At 40.7% G+C, this 19,863-nt stretch overlaps 1 protein-coding gene across 1 annotated transcript in view; it reads left to right on the forward strand.

Moving 5' to 3' along the window:
* Positions 1-19,863, forward strand: part of LOC141787630 (protein kinase C-binding protein NELL1-like) — a 418,608-nt gene that overhangs the window by 310,167 nt on the left and 88,578 nt on the right. Inside the window, exon 14 of the mRNA XM_074666181.1 lies at positions 7,635-7,757. Coding sequence (XP_074522282.1) covers positions 7,635-7,757 — 123 coding nt within the window. The remainder of the gene's footprint in view (positions 1-7,634; positions 7,758-19,863) is intronic.

A 19,863-nucleotide genomic window follows, 5' to 3' on the forward strand; every position in this document is an offset into this window, starting at 1 on the left:
ACTTTAATACAATATGATTCATCATTTACAACAGAATCACCCAACAGAGTACGGGATTTATCAGAGAGAGGTATCGATATCGGATCGGCAAAACATATGGAAAATCAGATCAGATCGGAAGTCAGTTTTTTTTTATTGGGACATCCCTACTGCTAAGTACTGTAATTTACTTGATTATTGTACTAAAAAATATTCTTGGGTGGTATTACATCTGGAGTAGACCGTTGGTCTTATCAACTACAGGTACGATCTAAGCCGCCATATCCTCATCATGCATCTTCTCATTTCACAGTCTGCTCTGTGTGAAATAAACACTTTAGATTCAGCAGATTCCAGCAGACTCTGAGTGTGCACACAGCTTGAAGCAGAAAGTCTAAGTGAACAGAAAAATAGTTGATGACCAGTTTTTTGGTGCCAAACCAGCTTACTCACAGAAACCCTGAGTGTGTTGAGCTCCATGTGAGGAATACATGAAATCTAACCTGTGATTGGTCCTGACTGTCCCAGGAGAAGCTAAAACCGCTTTAAAGCTTTTCTGACATGAATATAAAGACCTGTTTCCCCTAAAATTCAAACAACTAGTTTAGGATTCCCTGACAGGAATAAACCTCCCACCTGTTCATCGCTCTCCCTCCACCTGTGCTCTCGCTCTGTGTTTTTGGCGTTAGCGTCGTTGACAGATGTGCGCAGCTAAAGCGGGGTAATGAAAGAACCTGTTAGAGCTCCTCTGCTGCTGCAGTGCAACAGTAACAGCAGAGCCCCAAAGTATGTTTTCTGGGGGATTTATTGCTTATGCAGCTTGGCAGCATCTCACTTTCTCATTATCCGTCATTTCAGCCACAGCATCTGTCTGTTTACACTTCCAACTCGATCATTTCAAATTGGCCGGAGGACATTAAACAGTAAATAAGCTTCCACCACGGCCGCCAGTGTTTTGCTTGTGTTGCTCTTCCTCTGTGCTCACACCCATTAACACGCTGAATTTTTAATCCTGGTACTCTTCCTCCATTGCACCACCATTAAAACAGACAGCCTTTAATATCCCTTCACATAAACTCCTACACATCCAAGTGGCACTGTTGACATTTACCTTCACTTTATCGTTGAATGTGGGGAGGAAATCCTTGGGAACAGAAAAGCTAAATAATTTCTCCCAGTTGCTTCAGGGCTTCACGAGCTACACTCATTAATTAAGGGGAATGTATTAGTCATGACTCCCACCAAGGCTTTTGCATAATAATGAGGAGTGTGTTCAGCGAGTGTGTACCTTATAAGTAGAGGCAGCCTCAGGCCCAGGTCCTGAGTGGCACTTAAAGAGACAGTACACATTTTAATATGAGGAAGATGCTCCAGCTGTGCAGCTCTGCATCATGACATGCTTTTAATGTATTGTTTATAATCATCTAAAATCACGTTAGAATATAATCGCAGATAAATTAACTGAGTCTTAATCAGCTCCCACCAGCCAGACTTAAATCAATAAACACGTTGCCTAAAATAAACGACTCCCATATTTATGAGAAATAATTATTTCATATTGTCATAATTATTCTCTTCTTAAAAATGGATGAATTTGATTTCCCTTTTCTATTTCTCTAATTGCACATCCCCACTTAAGCAGGATTGCCGTAGCCCCAGGTCATCTCCGGAGCAGCTTCATTAGGATCTATCAGTGCAGGGCTAATTAGTTGAACGTGGTACGGGATGTGTCACATGAGATTCCTGTGTGATTAACATGTTGCAGCAGGCTGATGCAGAGTGGAATAGGAGGAGGGTTATGAATCCAGAAATGTCAGAAATGAGTGATTATTCTTTAGTTTTTTTTTGCTGTTGTTGGGTGAGGAGGGAATAACAATTACTAGGAAAAAAACAAAAAACATCATAGATTTTTTTTATTCTTAGATAAAGTTTATAATGTGCAGGAATTTTCCATGTAAAACTAAAATGTTCACATAGAGTGAACAGTAGCCTTGAATAGGAATATGAGGCTTGAGTCCACATGGGCTCACCAAAACTGGATTTCTGCTCTGCATTCAGATGGTCAGCTAAGTATTTGGAGGAAACAACATGAAAGCATGGATCCATCCGGTCTAATGGTGTGGAGGATATTTTCTTGACCCACTTTGGGCCCCTTAGTACCCGTGGCCTACCTGAGTATTGTTTCTGACCATGTCCGTCCCTTTATGAGCACAGTGTACCCATCTTTTGATGATCTCCAGACTCTCCAGATCTCCATCCAGTAGAGCTCCTTTGGGATGTGGTGGAACGGGAGATTCTCATCATGGATGTTGAGTCCACAAACCTGCAGCTGTTTGACCCTGTCTTGTCAAAATGAAGCAGAATCTCTGATGCACTGGGGGTCAATTTAGCAAGGTGTATCTTGTGCTGAAATACACCAGCTGCATGTTTGGTCCGACAATCTGCATGACTGACAGACAGCTGGAGTCACAGACCGAGGAGTCCCCTTGATTCCCACCCCAAAGATGATCCCTCCTGGTTCATGTTGGGCTGTAAAAGCTCAAACCTGTTGACTCCTGGTCTGGCCTCACTCTTTATGTCCATTGGCAATTGTAGTCAAGCTAAATGTAAACTAATTTTGACACATTTTGTTTTATTTTGAAAGTCACTGGGTGTTTTGGAAGAAATATATTTCTCCCCGTATACTGCCAAGTTTGAAGATTACTGCTTGATCAGAACAAGGTGATATTAGAAAAGAAACAGAGTATCATTTTAAAACTCAAGAGGAGCCTTATACACAAATGGCTCCGCTTGGAAAAGTAAATGTGTTCTGCACAATAGGGCAGCCAGACCATAAGTCTGTTGTCGTGATGATGGACAGGACAAGTTAAAAAAAAAAAAGAGAAAGACACTGGGTGTTAGTAGGTAGGTTCCGGCCACAACTTCCTGTCCCGCTTGATCTTCCCTTTGCTGAATTTATGCATCACAGCGTTGCATCCATGCAGACAGACTGCATCAGAGTGGATCCAGTGTAGGTTGACACATTGACTTGAATGGAAACTTATCTGATCTGTTGCGGTGACAGGGCAGAGATGGACTGGAGATGCATCTGGTGTATTTCAGCTGTAATAAAGTGGCCGGTGAGTTATTGTCAGTGCTCTGATTGACTGGCAACCTATCCTGAGTTATACCACACATCTTGTCTCGTGACATCTAAGGTTGGCCTGAGCCCCCCTGACCCTGAGAGAGAAATACATGAATGATGGATAGATGGCGGGAAGGTATTTCTCATGCTGTGCTATAAATATGACTTGACTAAGGAAACCTTAATGCTGGGGGAAAGCCCTTGAATTAGGAATAAGCATTAGGGAAGATGTTGAGGCTGCTTGTTGCTAATGTTGGTCAGTTTATCTTCACGATTGTATGCCCATAGTTTTTTTTAACATTGGCTGGAGGAATTAGGCCTTTTTGAGAAAGATGTAGAGCTTCAAACCTTTATCTAACAAATCTGACACCACAAATGCCATCCTCTAATTCAAACTCTACACCCAAGATATGGAAGTACTGTATCCCCTGCAATTTTCATGGAGGAAAAAGTCATTGTTCACCATTTAATAGGGCTATTCTTGTGATTGGAATTTAATATGATTTTTGAGGTGCCAATGAAATTAAAATTGTTTTGATTTTTGCAATTTTAAGTTTGCTTTTTAACACCAGACTATGTGAAAAAGTGAAATGATGATAATAATGTCTACAGACTATATCGGGAGCCATGTTTTCCTGTAAAATGCACATCATGTGAGTCAGAGAGAAACATTTCACCCTCTGCTGGAGGAAAGTGGTAACTTTTTTCTAATCCAGTTTATAAACAAAGACTGAAATAAAGAATTTGAATTGGAAAATAATAATAAAAAAACAAAGACAAAATCTTTTTGACAAAGAATCCTGATTTTTCTGATTTATCGATTTTCAGTTTTTCTCCCATTCTTGCCATTTAATGCCTCTGCCTTTTTGGTGCAAATCTCTCCCACATCTCTACCACACTTATCATCTCTTTTCTGCCATCTTTATTCCTCAGAGAAGAAACATTACAGTATATTTTTAGAATAAACGTCATGTTCACCATCTTCCATCTTTTACTGCCTTTGATAAGACAAGCATTTCTTGCCATGCAATTCTGTCTGTGTCTAAAATAAACTCCATTTTCCAGGCTGTTTACAGGGCTAGGTGACCGATAAACAACCTACTCTATTTAATGATAGTTCCTTCCAAATTGCAAGGTTAGGACCAAGAGACTGTTTTCTGAGCCACCTCTCAGGCTGCAGGCAGCGAGGTTCAACTTTCTCCAGAGTCCTCGGCACACAGAGAGTCGAGAATATTTTATAAACATCTCGAGCTACATTTCTACTCTGCAGATTCTAACTTACTCAGTCTAAGCAGTAGCAGGATTTATGGTGTGGTAGAAGGTCTTTTACTGGTGGTTAATCATGCACCACCTGCAGTGCTAAACCCCCCTCATATTGCTATCGCTAACAGCAGACATATAAAAGGCAAGAGAGCAGTTCATGGAAGCCAGCGGGATATAAAACACTGACCCTGAGCATGCACACAACACACAGCTCTGAGAGGAATAACTGGCTGTATTTCTGTACCCTGACCTTGCTCTGTTTTTATTATAAAATACAGTTTTACTGCATTACAATTTATCCAGCTCCATGTGGCTTTCAATCCAAGGATAAGGGGAGAAATGTCAGAAATGCTCTTGCAAGTTTTTTGACATGGCAGCAGTGGTGCTTTCTGTTGTCAGCTGTAGAGAACTCAGTTGATGTGAAGCTCTTTTTCATTTTTTTACTCCATGTGATGGATTCAGCTGGCATCTCTTCAGCTATCTGCAGTGAACGCCTCACAAACAGGGAAGGATTGTGTTAAAAAGCAGTTAACTATGTAGGACACAGGTACATCATTGCTCCGTGTTTGTAATGTTTTTGTTTTGCTGAGCTGAAATAATGGGAGAGAAATGATTTGTCAACAAGGAACTCAAAGCCTCTCAGCCAGAGAAGGGTGAGGATTTGTGAAAAGTAAAAATAAGGCACTAAATTAACAATTGTTGTGTTTTTTTGTTTGTTTTTTTAAGGTTAGTAATGACTAGTATAGATACTTCTGGTTATATTTGGTGTGTACAAACATATTCTGCTTCTAGAAACAGGGAATCTGTACGTGACAGCGCTTAAATACCTGATTCAGGTTTCAGGACACTCAGAGTAGGTTAAAAGCTCTTTAACTCACACCGGCTGCGTGTTTGGTCCGGTAAGTAGCAGGAACTCCAGACAGCTGGAGTTACAGACTAAGGAGTTCCGTGAATTGCCACCCCAATGATGATCCTCTCCCCATTCATGTTGGGCTGTAAAACCTCAAACCTGTTGACTCCTGGTCTGATAAGATCTGGTGATGACACAGGAGTTTTATTTTGGAAGTCAAACAGATTTTTGAATGTGATTTCCATGCATAACTTCCTGTCCTGCTTGTTCTGCTCTGTGCACACTGGTTTGGCATCTGACAAAAATAAAGGTCATGTGAATCTGATCCAGAGAGCTCAGACCTACTATAACTAAGAAACAACCAAAACCCAGGGGTTTACTTACATGACAAAGGTTTTAAGATGAAACACAAAGTTACTGTTGCATGTTGGCCTCCTGTTTACAAGAAACAGCGTTTTAGCCAACTCGAAACTGAAACTTCTGAAAATGGCCTCTAGAGTTGGCCAGAGCAGCCATCATTGCTGGAAATCTGACCACATGCTCCGCTTTGTGCATATGCATTACGCTTTCTTTGTGGAAACTTAAATTGCCATGTGCAAACAAGACAAAAGCAACAGTAACAATAGTGGACTACGGAATCTGCTAAATCTACTCACTGCCTTTCAACAAAATGTGCATCTATTGCTCCACTTCTGCAATCAGCAAAGACACATTTGATATATATGCCAGATGATCAGCCCTCCTCTACTTAGGTGAAGGCCTACCAAAAGACTCTACAGTTATATCGCCAACTACAGGCCTGGCATGCACACTACAGGTCAGCTTTCAGTTCCTCAGCATTTCTGTGGAAACTCAAATTTTTTTCAGATGTTTTTTTTGTATCTTCGGGTGAAACATTATCATGTTAACTGCACCCCAGTTGAGAGAAGCCAGTGTGAGTGAACACATTGACCTGGATAAAAACCTTTTAGAACTCTTGCCATAACAGAACAGAGACATAACTGACCCTATCACCAAAAACAGGCCCATGAATACCTAAGGGCTCAATCACACTGGCCATCGCACCTCTCCAGTATGAACTAGACTTTAGCGGGTATCACACACATGCATGGCCAGCCGACGTCATCATGAAGCACTTGTTTACATGAGACATGGTCTCAACAGAGCCAGCACAGACAACTCTGCATTAACTTTTAGAGACTTTTAGACTTATGATGATTCGTTTTGGCCCTACACAGCCCTTTAACACCTCAAATGATTGTCGAGAGATGCACTCATGGCGATCATACGTTATGGATCACACGCGCTGTCCGCTTGCTTGTGCTCGTGCATGAAGTAAACCATGCTGAAGCCCACTTCTCTGGAGCGCACCAAAGCAGAGGAGTAAATCTTGCTCAAGCACAGCAGTTTTGGTTACACTGGCCATTCGGGTTGAAGTGTGCTCAAACACAGCACGGTTTGCCAGTGTTACGATTGTTCACTATTTAAATAGCAAAATTTGTCCAGATATCCCTCATTCACTTTGCAAAATAAGCAAACAATCACACACACTCTTAACAAACTTTTGACAAAACAGCGCAACAAATCTGTACTACTAGGGTGGAGCAGCGACCCTGAATTCCATCCTTTCTGTGCTCTGGCTCTTGCTTTTTGCCCTTGTGCCCCTATGAATCCCTACAGTACTGCAACATTTGGTCTGCATCCAAAAGCTTCCAGGTAATGTGCATTAATAAAATCCAAATGATCTGTTTGCAGGACATAAATACAGCCAATCAAGAAATAACTGCACCCGTGTACGCAGAAAACATTTGATTATAGTCATCACATATTACACATACAGGGATGTAAACAGATTTGTGTCTTTTGCTCTTAAAACAGATGCAAATCGAGTTGTTAATGAGCTCCTAACTGCAGTTATTTCACCCGTTTCCGTCAGCGTCAGATGAGGATACCGTGGTCGGACAGCTTTGAGAAGGCTCAGCTTGTTTACATGATTTCCTGAATGTTAAGTGTTGATATATTTCTTGATGTTTGGCCTCACTAGTCACAAGTGTTCAAGCCAACATCATTAGGCTAATTGCTGCTGATATTCAGCAATCAGTCGCACACCTGGCGTATCAGCTGTCTCTCCTCACACCTCTGCTGGCTGCTTCTTGTTTCAGTGGAACGCTGCGTGGAAAAACAAACACTTTGTCCTGGTTAGTGTGTTATGAAAGAAATCTCTTATCAGTTTTGATCAGTCTGACCTGTGTTTGGCGATGTGGATGTTCAATAAGTTTGGATCTTGTTTTCAGCCAATTAGCTTGTTGACCGTCTTCCATCAGTGGGATTTCTCAGCTAAGAGAGAAGTCAAGCATCTTCCAGTGATCTTTCACACAGAAAGAAAAAAACTCACTATTTCTCTCTTTTCTCCCTTAGAGCATGACGAGTGCGCCAGCGGACTAAATTTGTGCGACGAGAACGCCATCTGCACTAACACCATCAGAGGACACCTGTGTACCTGCAAGCCCGGCTACGTTGGCAACGGCACCATCTGCAGAGGTGAGTTCAAGCCCTGGAACCCCCCCCCGTAGACTCACAGACACAAATCTCAAAGCATCCTCCACATCCTTTGATGGCGGCTGATCCTGTGCTCCGTAACATCATGCTCGGTCTGGTTCACTCCTCCTTCACATCAGCTAACCAGGCAGCAGCTGCCGCCCAGATGATGAAAATTGATTCTGGACCAGTTTCAGCCTGTTTTTCCACATGTGTGCCTCCTCTCCATGACTGCTCACCCTGCTCCCTGTTGACCTGTCGACCCGCCCGGGCGACTTGCTTGGTTGGATGGAGAGGAGGTGGAGAAGGGCGGAAATTAGAAGTGTGTGTGAGCTTGTGTGTGTGTTGTGCTTGCAACAACACTTGTACAATATGTGTAGAAAAGTCAATTCTCTTTATGAGAGCTCTATTTCCGCCTGCTGCAGGAAGCTTGAGTGCACTTTGTACCCTCCAGTCTTACAGCTGCTGCACTTGTTATTGTGTGACATAACTTCAGACAATGAAAACAAGAACAGGCTTTAATTAATATTTTTTTGAAAATAACTAAACCCTTGAATTGATATTAATTCAAGCATGAAGTTATTTCAGGGAAATATTTCTGGCATCTAGGAACAATTTAAAAACCAGCCCTTCTTGGCAACACACAACTAATTTCTGTCAATACTTGCTCATTTGCAGTTTCTTTTACTGACTTGAATCAGTTTTAAAACCCTGAGTATGACTCTTTAAACCAGTTATCCAGATTGCTTTACTTGTATGCTCTTCAAATTGCTTCATAACTGGGATTGTTGTGCATAATTAAAGGGAACATATTATGCTTGTTTCTCCTTTTCACTATGCCAGACTAGGATGCCTGTAAAGCATTTCTGCCCTCAGTACAAGTCATTTAGTTTCTTCATTGCCCCACAATAACCTTCTCAATATCCTCATTTTAGGCCATTCTGAAGATCTCGTTGAAATGCTCTGTTTCGAGAATGACCTCCAGTAACCTTGCAACATCACAGCCCTTTGTGCTCTGATTGGTCAGTTCTATCAGAGGGGCGGAGGGGGTAGAGCCAGGGGGCGGTTTTTGCAGCATGGCAGTACTTATAAAATCGCCATATTGGATGGGGTAGACCGAGCGAGTTTGCTGTTTGCCAAAACTTCACCGTAAGGCATTGATAGCACTAATAAAATGGCAGAGTGTAGGATACGTCCTTTTGTATTGGACCCCGAGTCAGACCCGGACGGTTCTGCAGCTCAGGAGGAAGAAAATCCACCTCAACACAGATCATCTCAGGACGCTTCAGTGTGGTGAGTCAAACCGGTACTGTAACATGTATAGTTTATACGTTTATACTCGGCTCTTGGTGGGTGTATCCCTCGGTGGCGGTTGTGTGACTAACTGACATCACAGAGGAGGAGCTGCTTTATCAGATTACTCCAATAAAAAGAAAGGATCCTTGTGTCGTCACGACTGTCGAAATCTCGTGGCCAACTGGCGATGACCTATTTTCAGAGGCATCAAATCTCGTTCTAGGATATCATTGTCTTTTGTTTCTTACATTTCTCTTTTACTCATCTTTTATTTCTTCTCTTTCACTTCTCTTCTGTTTGTTTCATTTTGTACAGAAATTTGTGATATTTCTTTTAAAGAGTTCTGTACAAATAAAGTTTATGACAGGCGGTCCTCGAGTTAAGAATGAGTTCCGTTCCTACAATGCATCGTCACCTGAAATTCTGCATAAGTCGGGGTCTTACCCTAAATACCCCGTAAATCTCTAAATGTATTATACTTTATATTCATAGGAAAACAGTACAGACATAAAATAGACAGTCTACACTATGATGCGACTCGAGACAAAGTGGGCGATACTGATGACCGCTTAGCTGTGTATTCATACGCACTCCACGTCAAAAACTAGTACACATCGTAGGAGCTTATGAACAGAGCGGCGTAACTTCGAAACCTTCTCTATTTCGTTGAAACGACGCAAGTTGAGAACCAAGTAAGTCAAGGACCTCCTGTATTTTCCAATAACGCTTCCTACGACAATGGGCTGTAAAACTCTGTATTAGAAACAGATGGGTGATGTCACAGAGACGATGTCCATATCTTATACAGTCTGTGCTGCAAACACAACGTTTTTTAAGGTTTTGGTTTTAATGAATACTCTGGCTCCCTCCTATAGTTAAGATAAAACCATTTCAAACTCATTTCAAAGTGGCTTCAAATGCTTTTCTAGGCAACCTGGGAAGTCTGGTTTCCCTGTTAATGCGTCCCCCCATAACCCGCACGATGTACGACACCCTCTCTGTGTATAAACACACTTTTACAATGTTTAGACAGCTTTGAAAGCTCTGAACCGTCTGCTTTACCATGCAACCTTTTCTTGATTTAATGGCTTGTCGCTACAAATGCAGATTTCTTGCCAACAATTATTGGCTTACGTCCAGAAGAGGCCCTTTTTATAGGCTTGCCAATTCAGAATTGGCATCTTAAATAAATCCCAGGAGAATATGGTATTGAACACCAGCAATGATCTTCAGTTTTACAGCAGAAGTGACTTATTGCTGTTTTATTACAGTCCAATGATTTCCGACTCGGGGAAAGCTGCGTTGTGTTTAACAACTCCTTTATTGAGCGGAACAATAAAATGAACCATTTTATATTTATTTTTGTTACCAGCTACAGGAAAATCAATAGATGAGCTTGTGGTTGCAGTTGTTTTCTTTATTGTAGCGTCGTGACCTTAATGGAAGTGAATATTTGTAGCGCTGTGAAGCTGTTTACATGCCCTCAAACACTGTAACTGTGTGTGTGTTTGTGTATGTATGTGTGTGCATGTACCCACTGAACCACCAGTATTACACACTATGTCAGTGCGTCCTCTCAGCCATGTACAGTGTGCCCTATATTTAACTGTATATTCGCAGTGAGGCCGCCGCAGTGGGACGGTGTGTGCAGGTTCGGGCCAGATGAAGCAGGACAGTCAACAGCAGTCTGTGGGGCTCTTACAGAGTCTGGGGGGACTTGTTACAGCATCAGCAGCTTCTTCGAACCAGAGGAGTGGCACGGCACAAGCTCTCAAATATACAACAAACATCCCCAAGGGTCCACCGTCATCATCACAAACACAAAAACAGGAGCATTAACCAGGGAGCCGGACTCCCCTGTGCACCCGAGTGTTAACAGACCTGTTTACACAGGACGCAGTGAGGGGAAGTGAGGGAAAACACTCCGGCTTACTTAGGCTAAGATAGACCTATTTTCAAGAGACACCGGTCACAAGTGGATGCACAAAATACAAAACAGGGATAATAACCTTATGCTTCAATAGTCTGTGAAATGTTGGACCAGATTCATTTGGATGAAAACATGAAATACTGATAGAAAAATGGCCTTAACAGCTCTGTAAACATTCTGTAAGCTGTACTCTCAAATCACTGTGAAATGTTGGTCTTTTAACACCATAAAACCTTTAGAGAGAATATAAACACATCTGCAGGAGGAACCAAATACACGTTTATTGGGCAGCAACACCACATTTAAAACTTAAAACTGCAGAAAGTTAAGATACTAGACCAAAACGTGGAAAAAGGCAGAACAGAGATGCAGATATTTGTGTTGCTTTATTTGACTCAAGTCTGATGCAGCAGTATAGATGAGGAGACGGTGAGCTCAAATTTTAGTAATAAAGCCATATTGAATTGTTTTTTCTTTGTTCTTTTATTTTCCATTTAGAAAATTGCTGCCGTAAGAAATCTGTCGGTATCAGCACAAATAACGCCAGAGAGAAAAAGCATTCCAGCTGTCAGCTCTGAATTTATTGATGAAAAAGAAGTTAATTAGGTTTCTGCATCAGCAAAAAGATTCCCCATGTTCTGACAGTGGGAGAACATCTTATCAAGATTTTTCTGCACTAGTTGAGAGTTAATGTGACTCGATCAAACTGAGGTCTGTTGATTTATTGATTAATTTGAAAAGGGGTAGTGTTAATTAGTTAACTTTAAGATAAATGTAGAACATGTTTTTTGATCAGCAGTCCATTTCCCAGCTGTTATTTAGTAACCTAAGAAGAAAACAATACTGTATTGATCTAGATCTGCGATGATCCTGGATATGAGACGACCCCCTTTTTCCAAGAGAGATTTGGGGGGGAAGTCTTGTTTTAACGTAAAAAAAATGTTTTTATTTTTTTTTTTATTTTAAAAAAATTAAAAAATAATAATCATAATAATATCCAAAAAAAAAAAAAGTCAGGCTGTTGTTTCTAACAGCATAGTGCTTTATCATAGTGTGGCTCATCTCATGGAGGAAAAAGAAAAAAAAAAGTTAGGTAGACTGTTGTTCATAACAGTATGATAGTGCAGTATCTAGTGTATCTAGCATCACAGTGGGTTGACAAAAATGAATCAGCCCTAATTTATGGTTACCTTCCGGACACATCAGGTCTTAACCTTTCCCTTTATTCAACAGACTTAACATCCCTTTTTTTTAAAATCTTATTTACATGCCGAGATGTCATTTCTGTCTCTTCATTGTTGCACATTCACATTTCTCTGCTCTCTGTATCGGGCACAAGTGCATGCAGACACACAGAGATGAGCACACTCCATATAGCAGATAGAGAGTAGGGAAAAATAATGTTGCAACCACCACAAGAAATGCAGAAAAAAACAACAAACAAAAAAACTTTTTGAAGCACCCCCAGCCTCCCCCCTCTCTGTCAATTTGCACATCACCTGTCACTGTAGGGAGGTTTTGTTGAGTGACAAGTGGATGGGAGGGTGTGAACAGAGAAGATGATGAAGCTGTTGAAAGCCTTGTCCCCAAAAAGTAAAACCACCACACTTTTTCAAAGGGAATTTCCTGAGAAAAAACATTGTTGTATATTCAGAACAGTACGATATGTTCAACTGCATAACTACCGACAAGCATGCAAAAATAGCCATGTTTGTTAAACACAAAGTAGGGGGACCAAGAATAGAGCTCTGAGGTCTTCCATCAGTGTCTTCCATCTATTTGAGCTAACACTTAAGATGATGAACTGTCAATTAACAGATCAAAGACTCTTACGTATCTCAGGTTTAGTGTGCAATGATCGCTGAAATCAATATAAAACTGGACATAACTCAATACAAAGATATGTGCATATTTTTTACATAATGAATATATTTAATGATATAATAATATATTTGCATAATATTTTATGTGTGGTCCGTGTTTGTCATAGCATATTCAGTATCTGCACAACTTCGGTCAATAAGCTGAAATTGTACTGTGCATATTTAAGACAAGATTAGAACAGATATTTATTGATGTGTTAATAAAACTTCCTTTGTGTTAGTTTTTAATGTCTGAAGCGTAAGATAAGCAGATTTAATACTTAACTAAGCAGTCAATGTCACACTTCAGTGGGAGGAAGTAGTTTAATATGCAGGGCCCCTCATGTCCCACGCTTCATTTGTAAATAAACAGATCCCAAGAGCTTACAAGAAGCCTTTTCATGTAATTTTCATGACAGTGTGCTTATGCTTGGCTGCTGTCCAACTGATGGGAGTATCATTAAGCTTAATTAGGCTTTGATTTCCCAAACTGCTTACACATGATCTCAGTAATTGTCCAGCAAAACATGTTGTATCACGGAATACTAATGCTGAGAAGAGGCCGACACCTGACATATCAATTCTTCTGAAAACACATATTATCAAAATATAAGCTTGAATTTGTCAGCTGATTTTTAGTCAGAGCATCTTTAAGTTAATTTCATGAAGAAATCAACTGCTTTAGTCATGTTCCTCTATCATTTCTCACTCATTAAGTCATGCTCTGGATCTTAACTGCTGTTCATCAACCTGACAACTAATAATGTTGTAATTAGAGGGACAGGACAAGGGAAGCATGTAAGTAATACCAGTGATTAACAGAGGCAAGTGTGTAATATGCTGCTGCAGGTGGACGTCCATAAGAACGTGTGTGTGTGATCGATGGTGACTTAATGTGAGGGGGAAGGAGATAAATTAAGATACTGACACGTGAAAGTGATACAGAAGGCAAAGACAAGGGCGACCGCAGAGGAAAGAGGCAGAAAACACCAGGGGAAGTAAAATGAAGGAGGCGTTTCAACCGCACAGCCCCCCCTCTCATCCCGGGAACCACAGCATTAGGATGGGCAGCAGGTCCAGGGAGAGATCAATGCAATTTGCAAAGTGCCGTCCACACAGTTTCTGCCCCTGGATTGTCTCCAGGCTCATGCCTCACACACATATACACACATTTACACATTTGCACACAATATTCAGCCCGCCTGTGCCTCTACATTTTTCACTCTGGAAGTCTCGGTCAATGTGCAAATGATGGCATATAGCAGCTAAGAGCAGGAATTATGGATTGTAAATGCATGGAAATTGCTCAACATGGCAGAAAAACTGCACTTATGCTGGAATATCAAACACTGTAAATGGAAACTGGTGTGTGGGTGACCAAATATTACACCCATATGTGATAGCTTAGCATGTCATTGTAAAGCAAATACATTCATAAACTTCTACAAACAGCCTCCACTCCACTTAGGGGATTTTTTTTCACAGGCTGCACAGAAGTGAAGGCATGAGTGACGCTGGTTTTAAGTCAGCTGAAGTCAGCTCAGTTCATCCACACCAAACCGAGGAAATCCCACACACTTTGAGCATGCAAAGAGTGAATTTAACTTTTGGCACAAACTTGGTACAGTTTCATTGTGTTTGAATTGCCTTAAATGTGCAGTTAGTTTGCCAAGTCGTGCAAAAATCCAACTGTATTTCAAAAACTTGAAATCCATGTCTTTTTGTTGTTTGAAAACGTTGGGCTGCTCAGAAAGTTTGTCTGTACTGCCACCATGGTTAATTATGTATGCCAGAAAAAAAAGAGGAAGTTTTAAATGTCTGTGAGGATTCTCAGTCGTCTGTGGTCATGGTTACTCCAAGGTAGATCTAATTAAGGCAAATGAACTTGGAAAAGTTTTTGAAGACTTGTCACTCCTTCCTTGAAAGACTGATTCAGGTCTGAATACATTGGTAGATGGATCTGTGAAGTGTCAGCTCATAAAACTTAATTTATACTTCTGTGTTGACTCTACACCGTACTGTCACAACCCAGCTCTAGGCTATGACAAACTATGAGGAGAGGTATGGATTTGAAAACAATTAGGAAACAAACTTATTGAGAAATTTTAAGTTCAAATGGATTCACAACTCAAACAAAGGCAACTGGACTAACAAAGTAAGTAACCAACAAATCATTGTGCAAATGAGGAATAACGCAGAGCCCAGCCGAGCAGAGCTGAGGGCCAAAATGACCCACCAGAACTTATACACCTTGGGGATCCACCCAGGTATGGCAACAACCCCCCACCACGCCTGCAGAGACACAAAACAACAAAAAAGGGAAGACACACAAACTGCAGCAGGCCCTAGAGGCAGGAGGCAGTCACACTACAAACTCCTGCAGTACTCCTCCAAAACACATGATGGCAGTGTCATCTGTATGATTACACTGCTTGTTATGTCTCCTGCTTGCCTTTTTACCGCAACATTAAGCTTACAATGCTAGCTAATACATGTTACTGTAAAGTATACAGTATAAATCACAAGGAAGGAGGCGGGGAAGACATTGGTGGAGAGGAAATATATTATCAATGCTAGGGTTGGACAATTAATTGGATTTTAATCGAGATTTCAATTTTGCCATCTGACAATCATAAAAACAATATAATGGAAGAAAAACAATTAATATGCCACACAGTGTAGATGTATGCAAGTTCCTGTGCTTCATAGCTCTTCAGTGTTCCATGTGCAGCCACAGCGAGTGTGTGTGACTTATGTGTATTAATAATACTGTATGTGCCACTTGCTGGTTCTTTAAAGTTGTGTTTAAATCAGTACTGAAGTTTTTGAATAAATGAATAATTGTGTATATTAATTGTGTTTCAATATCACTTAAAATAATCGGGATTCTTATTTTTACCATAATCGCCCAGCCCTAATCAATGCACAGCTGAGATTTTGGAAATGTCTAGAAGGCATGAAGCATGAGGCTGCCCTGTGGACCAATCACAGGGCTTGCAGACCATGTTCATGAGAGTATCAACCAGGTCTAAGAGTCGTTAGTGTCAGCCATAGACTATAAAAAAAAATGGACGTCATCTCGCTCAGCTAGAAGTGAGGTCACCACGAAAACTGCTCCCCCTGGTGGCTGGGTGCAGTATAGGTCAAAAAATCTATCTCCCTAGTCATTCCAGATAGGCTGTGGTCAAACTTTGAAAAATTAATACATCTGGTAGAAAAGTTTCTTACATCTGATTGTTAGGGTGATTTGAAGATATTATTTGGCTGACTTGTATTCAAGTCCTCTTTTTCTATAAACTTTCATTTTCATTAGTTATGAGAGGTTAAAAACAAGGCCATGAGCCACGTTCAATGATGTTGATATAAATGTATGTATAATGTGTCCAGAGGATAAGCCAAGAAGAGATTAGACTCTTGAAAGAAAAAAAAACAAAATCTATATTTTTGTCACCTGGCTCCACTCAGATTCCCTCATAACCTCTACACACAATGGTACATGGCGGCAGCCATGCTGTCCACTGTATATACAGTCAACGGTGTCAGCCAGTCACAGTGCGCTGTCATAAACACAGTTGTTTACCTAGTTCTGGAGAATTGTTGGGGTCATATGATCCCTGATGTGAATACAGCCTTACCTGCTTGGATAGAGAATTTAAAACTGCATCGAATGTGACTATAAGTGATGTCTGAGGGAAGATTGTTCACGTTTAAAATAGTTGGCTTTTTCGTTTGTTTGGAAGAGGTGTCAGAATGTCAGAACTTAGTGTTAGGGTGGGATGACCAGGTGATAAGCCGGGACCCAAACATAGGCTGAAGCAGTTTAAAGTGATACTCCGGGATGGAACAAGTTGGGTCCTATCACAAGGTTTAGGGCAGTGTTTTTGTACAGCAGAAGCCCAGGGCGCACACACCAAAGACCCTCTTCCTGCTCCTCTACCAGTTTCCTCTGCACTCAGACGGGGCCACATTTTACTTGACCAAAAACACAAATAAACTGACTCCCACCCAAAAAATCTGATATTGGTCTGCATTCACGCTTTATTTAGAGAATTTTCAGTGCGTTACTTTCACACAAAAACACCGCTAAATAAGGCTCTGCTGCACAAAAACACTGCTGTAGGGATAATTTCTGCCCTAAATCTTGTGATAGGACCCAAATTGTTCCATCCCGGAGTATCACTTTAAGGGGTTTTACTTACTGCAGGGATAGGCAACCTTTTCCATGACTTGAGTCACTTTGAATTCACTCATACCCAAAATGCCAATACTTACTTTTAACATAAAGTCATTGACAGTCATTAGGAAAGTCTCCTTTAAGTACTCTCAGTCAGCGAATGGTTTTCCTTGCTTAGCTATGCAATGGGAAATAGTATAACTTCCCTCTGTGGCCTGTTTTTTGACAGTAGAGAAAGTTTTGAATGTGTTATTCTGTTTCACATATTTAGCTAGCGCTGGTTTTGTGTTTGTGTTTTATATGCAATTGATGTCGTTCATACCACACTTTTACAGCAAAAGGTGAATATCACCCAATCTCTGTCGATCTTTGCAAATAAATTCATACTCCCGTTTACAACTATGTTGGAAACATTGACTGGAGCTTGGTTTGCTTGCCATGATAACACAGCTAAATGGTTGCAGTTGCAAACTAGCAGACTGACCTTCCAAGAGATTTGCAGTGACGTGCTTGCAAGACACATTTTTTACACTTGTAAAATCTTGATTTAGATTTATTATTTAACGTTATTTTTTAGAATTTTTACAGAAGAAAGTTAAGCATATGCTCAATTTCTTGAGAAAACAACAGTTTTGTTATTGTTAATTCTGCCTCATTGTAATTATTCTCCGCGTCCTACATAAGTAGCCTCACGTGCCAGCTATGGCACCCATGCCCTAGGTTGCCTACCCCTGATTTACACAGTGCAGCGTGGCAGAGGCCGAGGGGTCATTTTGTTGATAGGAGAATTGAAGAGTTATGGGAAATTTAGGGAGTGGAGAGTGGAGGATGAAGCAGCAAAGGGTCATGAGCCTCTGTATGCAGAGCATGCACTTGGTACTTTGGTAAAGTATGAGTTGTAAAGAGGTTAGAAAACTGGACTCTGATATCTGTTAAAGAGAAGTCAAGTGTAGAAATGTGTGATGTCTTTGAGCTGTGGAGTTCAGCTAATGGAAACACCTACAGGCGTCAGTCCCTTCCACCAATGGTATTTGTCGGAAGCAGGTATGGATGTGCTACACTTTTTAATAATGTCATGAAAACTTCCTACATGTTACTTATCCTATTCTGGCCAATTAGTATTTTTCAAGCCAGGAGTTGGAGGAATCAGCCTCTATTTCTCCTCCCCATGAGATCTCATTACGGTGTGATGGCGACAGCGTTGGCCAATCGACCTGTGCCTCCCATCTCATTCCCCTCATACATCACCGCAGCCCCCCTCAGGAATAAGTGAATTAGTCTGAGAGCGTCTGCAGCTCCTCAGGCTGTCCCCGCTAATGTTAATAAGGAGAAAACAGTGTGTGTTTAGGCAGCCTTGAGCAATGAGTGCGAGTAAACGGGACAAGATGGGGTTTCAGGGCTCAAAGAGTGTGATTAACTCGCCATGTCAGGAGCTAAACGGGTGATGAGCGCCCTTGAGTGACAACAGCTTATTTCCTGTGAAGGCAAACATTTTCTGATTCCCCCTCCCTCCTCCGCTTGCTAGTTTGAAAAGTAATATGATGTTAGCTGTGAAGGTTTAATTTGACCTTTGGTTGTGTTGTGACTGGAGGGATGACAGGCACGTCAACAAACGTGGCTGTGCAGACTCAGAGACTTTCAAACTCTAAATCTCTCTTCTTATTTGACTTTTGGATTTTAATGGGAAGATCTCCTCGTCTTCTGTTCCACCTCATTAAATTGATGAATTACTGATATTACTTTGCGATGAAATGTGGACATATTCTTCTCTCATAAACTCACCTGAGCACTTTTTTCATCTACCCACGTTCACCTGAATGCTTTTGAACAGATCCATGGATAATGATCCTGTTCCTGTAGTCTATTAACGGACATTCAGAGCTAAACTGTGATTGAATTAAGGCTGTGCTGTAGCACTTTGGTCCAGCATTCTTAGATCTCAAAACTCAGACTTGGAATTGAACACTAATGACCCGGACTTGTGCTCGGACTCAGACATAAGCTTTTCTCTGAGAGATAGAGGCAAGAAATTTCTCATGTAGACTGTTTGAATAATATAATTATTTCAGTTCAGAAAAAAAGACCAGTAAGAATGTTCTCCTGTGTGCATATTAAGATATGTACAGTCTTGTTCAGCAACAGTGCTCAGAAAATAAAGAGATGCTACAAGTTGTGCATCTTCAGTTTTCAGGATTTTACAACAAACGTAAGCAAGAGCATTGAAACATGATGGCCATGCAAAGAAACAAACAAAAAAACATTTGTTAGGAGATAAAAACAAGCTTATACTTTAAGATACATGTCTTGGAAGGGCTTTGAAAGGGAATGAAAGGCTGAAGTTGTTGGACACTACATCACATCTCAAAACTTATTTTTATTCTTTGGCTAATCCAGCATGAAAGTTGTGTGATCTCTGTCCTTTTATGTTCTTTATGGTCTTAGCCCCTGTGTTTTTATGGCTCTTATCTGTCCTATGTGTTACTTTATTTGTTTTAATGATGTTCTTATTTGATTTTTACCATGCAGCACTTTGGAAAACTTTGTTGTTTTTAAAATGTGCGATATAGATAAAGTGAATTGGATTGGATTGGATTGGATTGGATTGGTTTGGATTAGATTGGAGTCATGTAATTGTGCAAGCTAACATGAATATTTGTAACTAAAGTGATTTTACAGTTGTTTGGTTGGTTAAAATCCAGAGTAATAGCAGTTGGGTTGCAAGTATCTTTGAGTTTCCAGCAGAATCAATAAATGCTTCCCCTCATTCAGTGAAGTGACAAGATTAGCAGGAAGAACCCAGAAGTATGACATAGTGGAAACTTAAAACTCTTTATCTTAATTCAACAA

Source organism: Halichoeres trimaculatus, unplaced genomic scaffold (genome assembly GCF_033239565.1).
Source record: "Halichoeres trimaculatus isolate MK-OKI-2021-1 unplaced genomic scaffold, fHalTri1.1 fHalTri1_scaffold_3, whole genome shotgun sequence".
Lineage (NCBI taxonomy): Eukaryota > Metazoa > Chordata > Actinopteri > Labriformes > Labridae > Halichoeres > Halichoeres trimaculatus.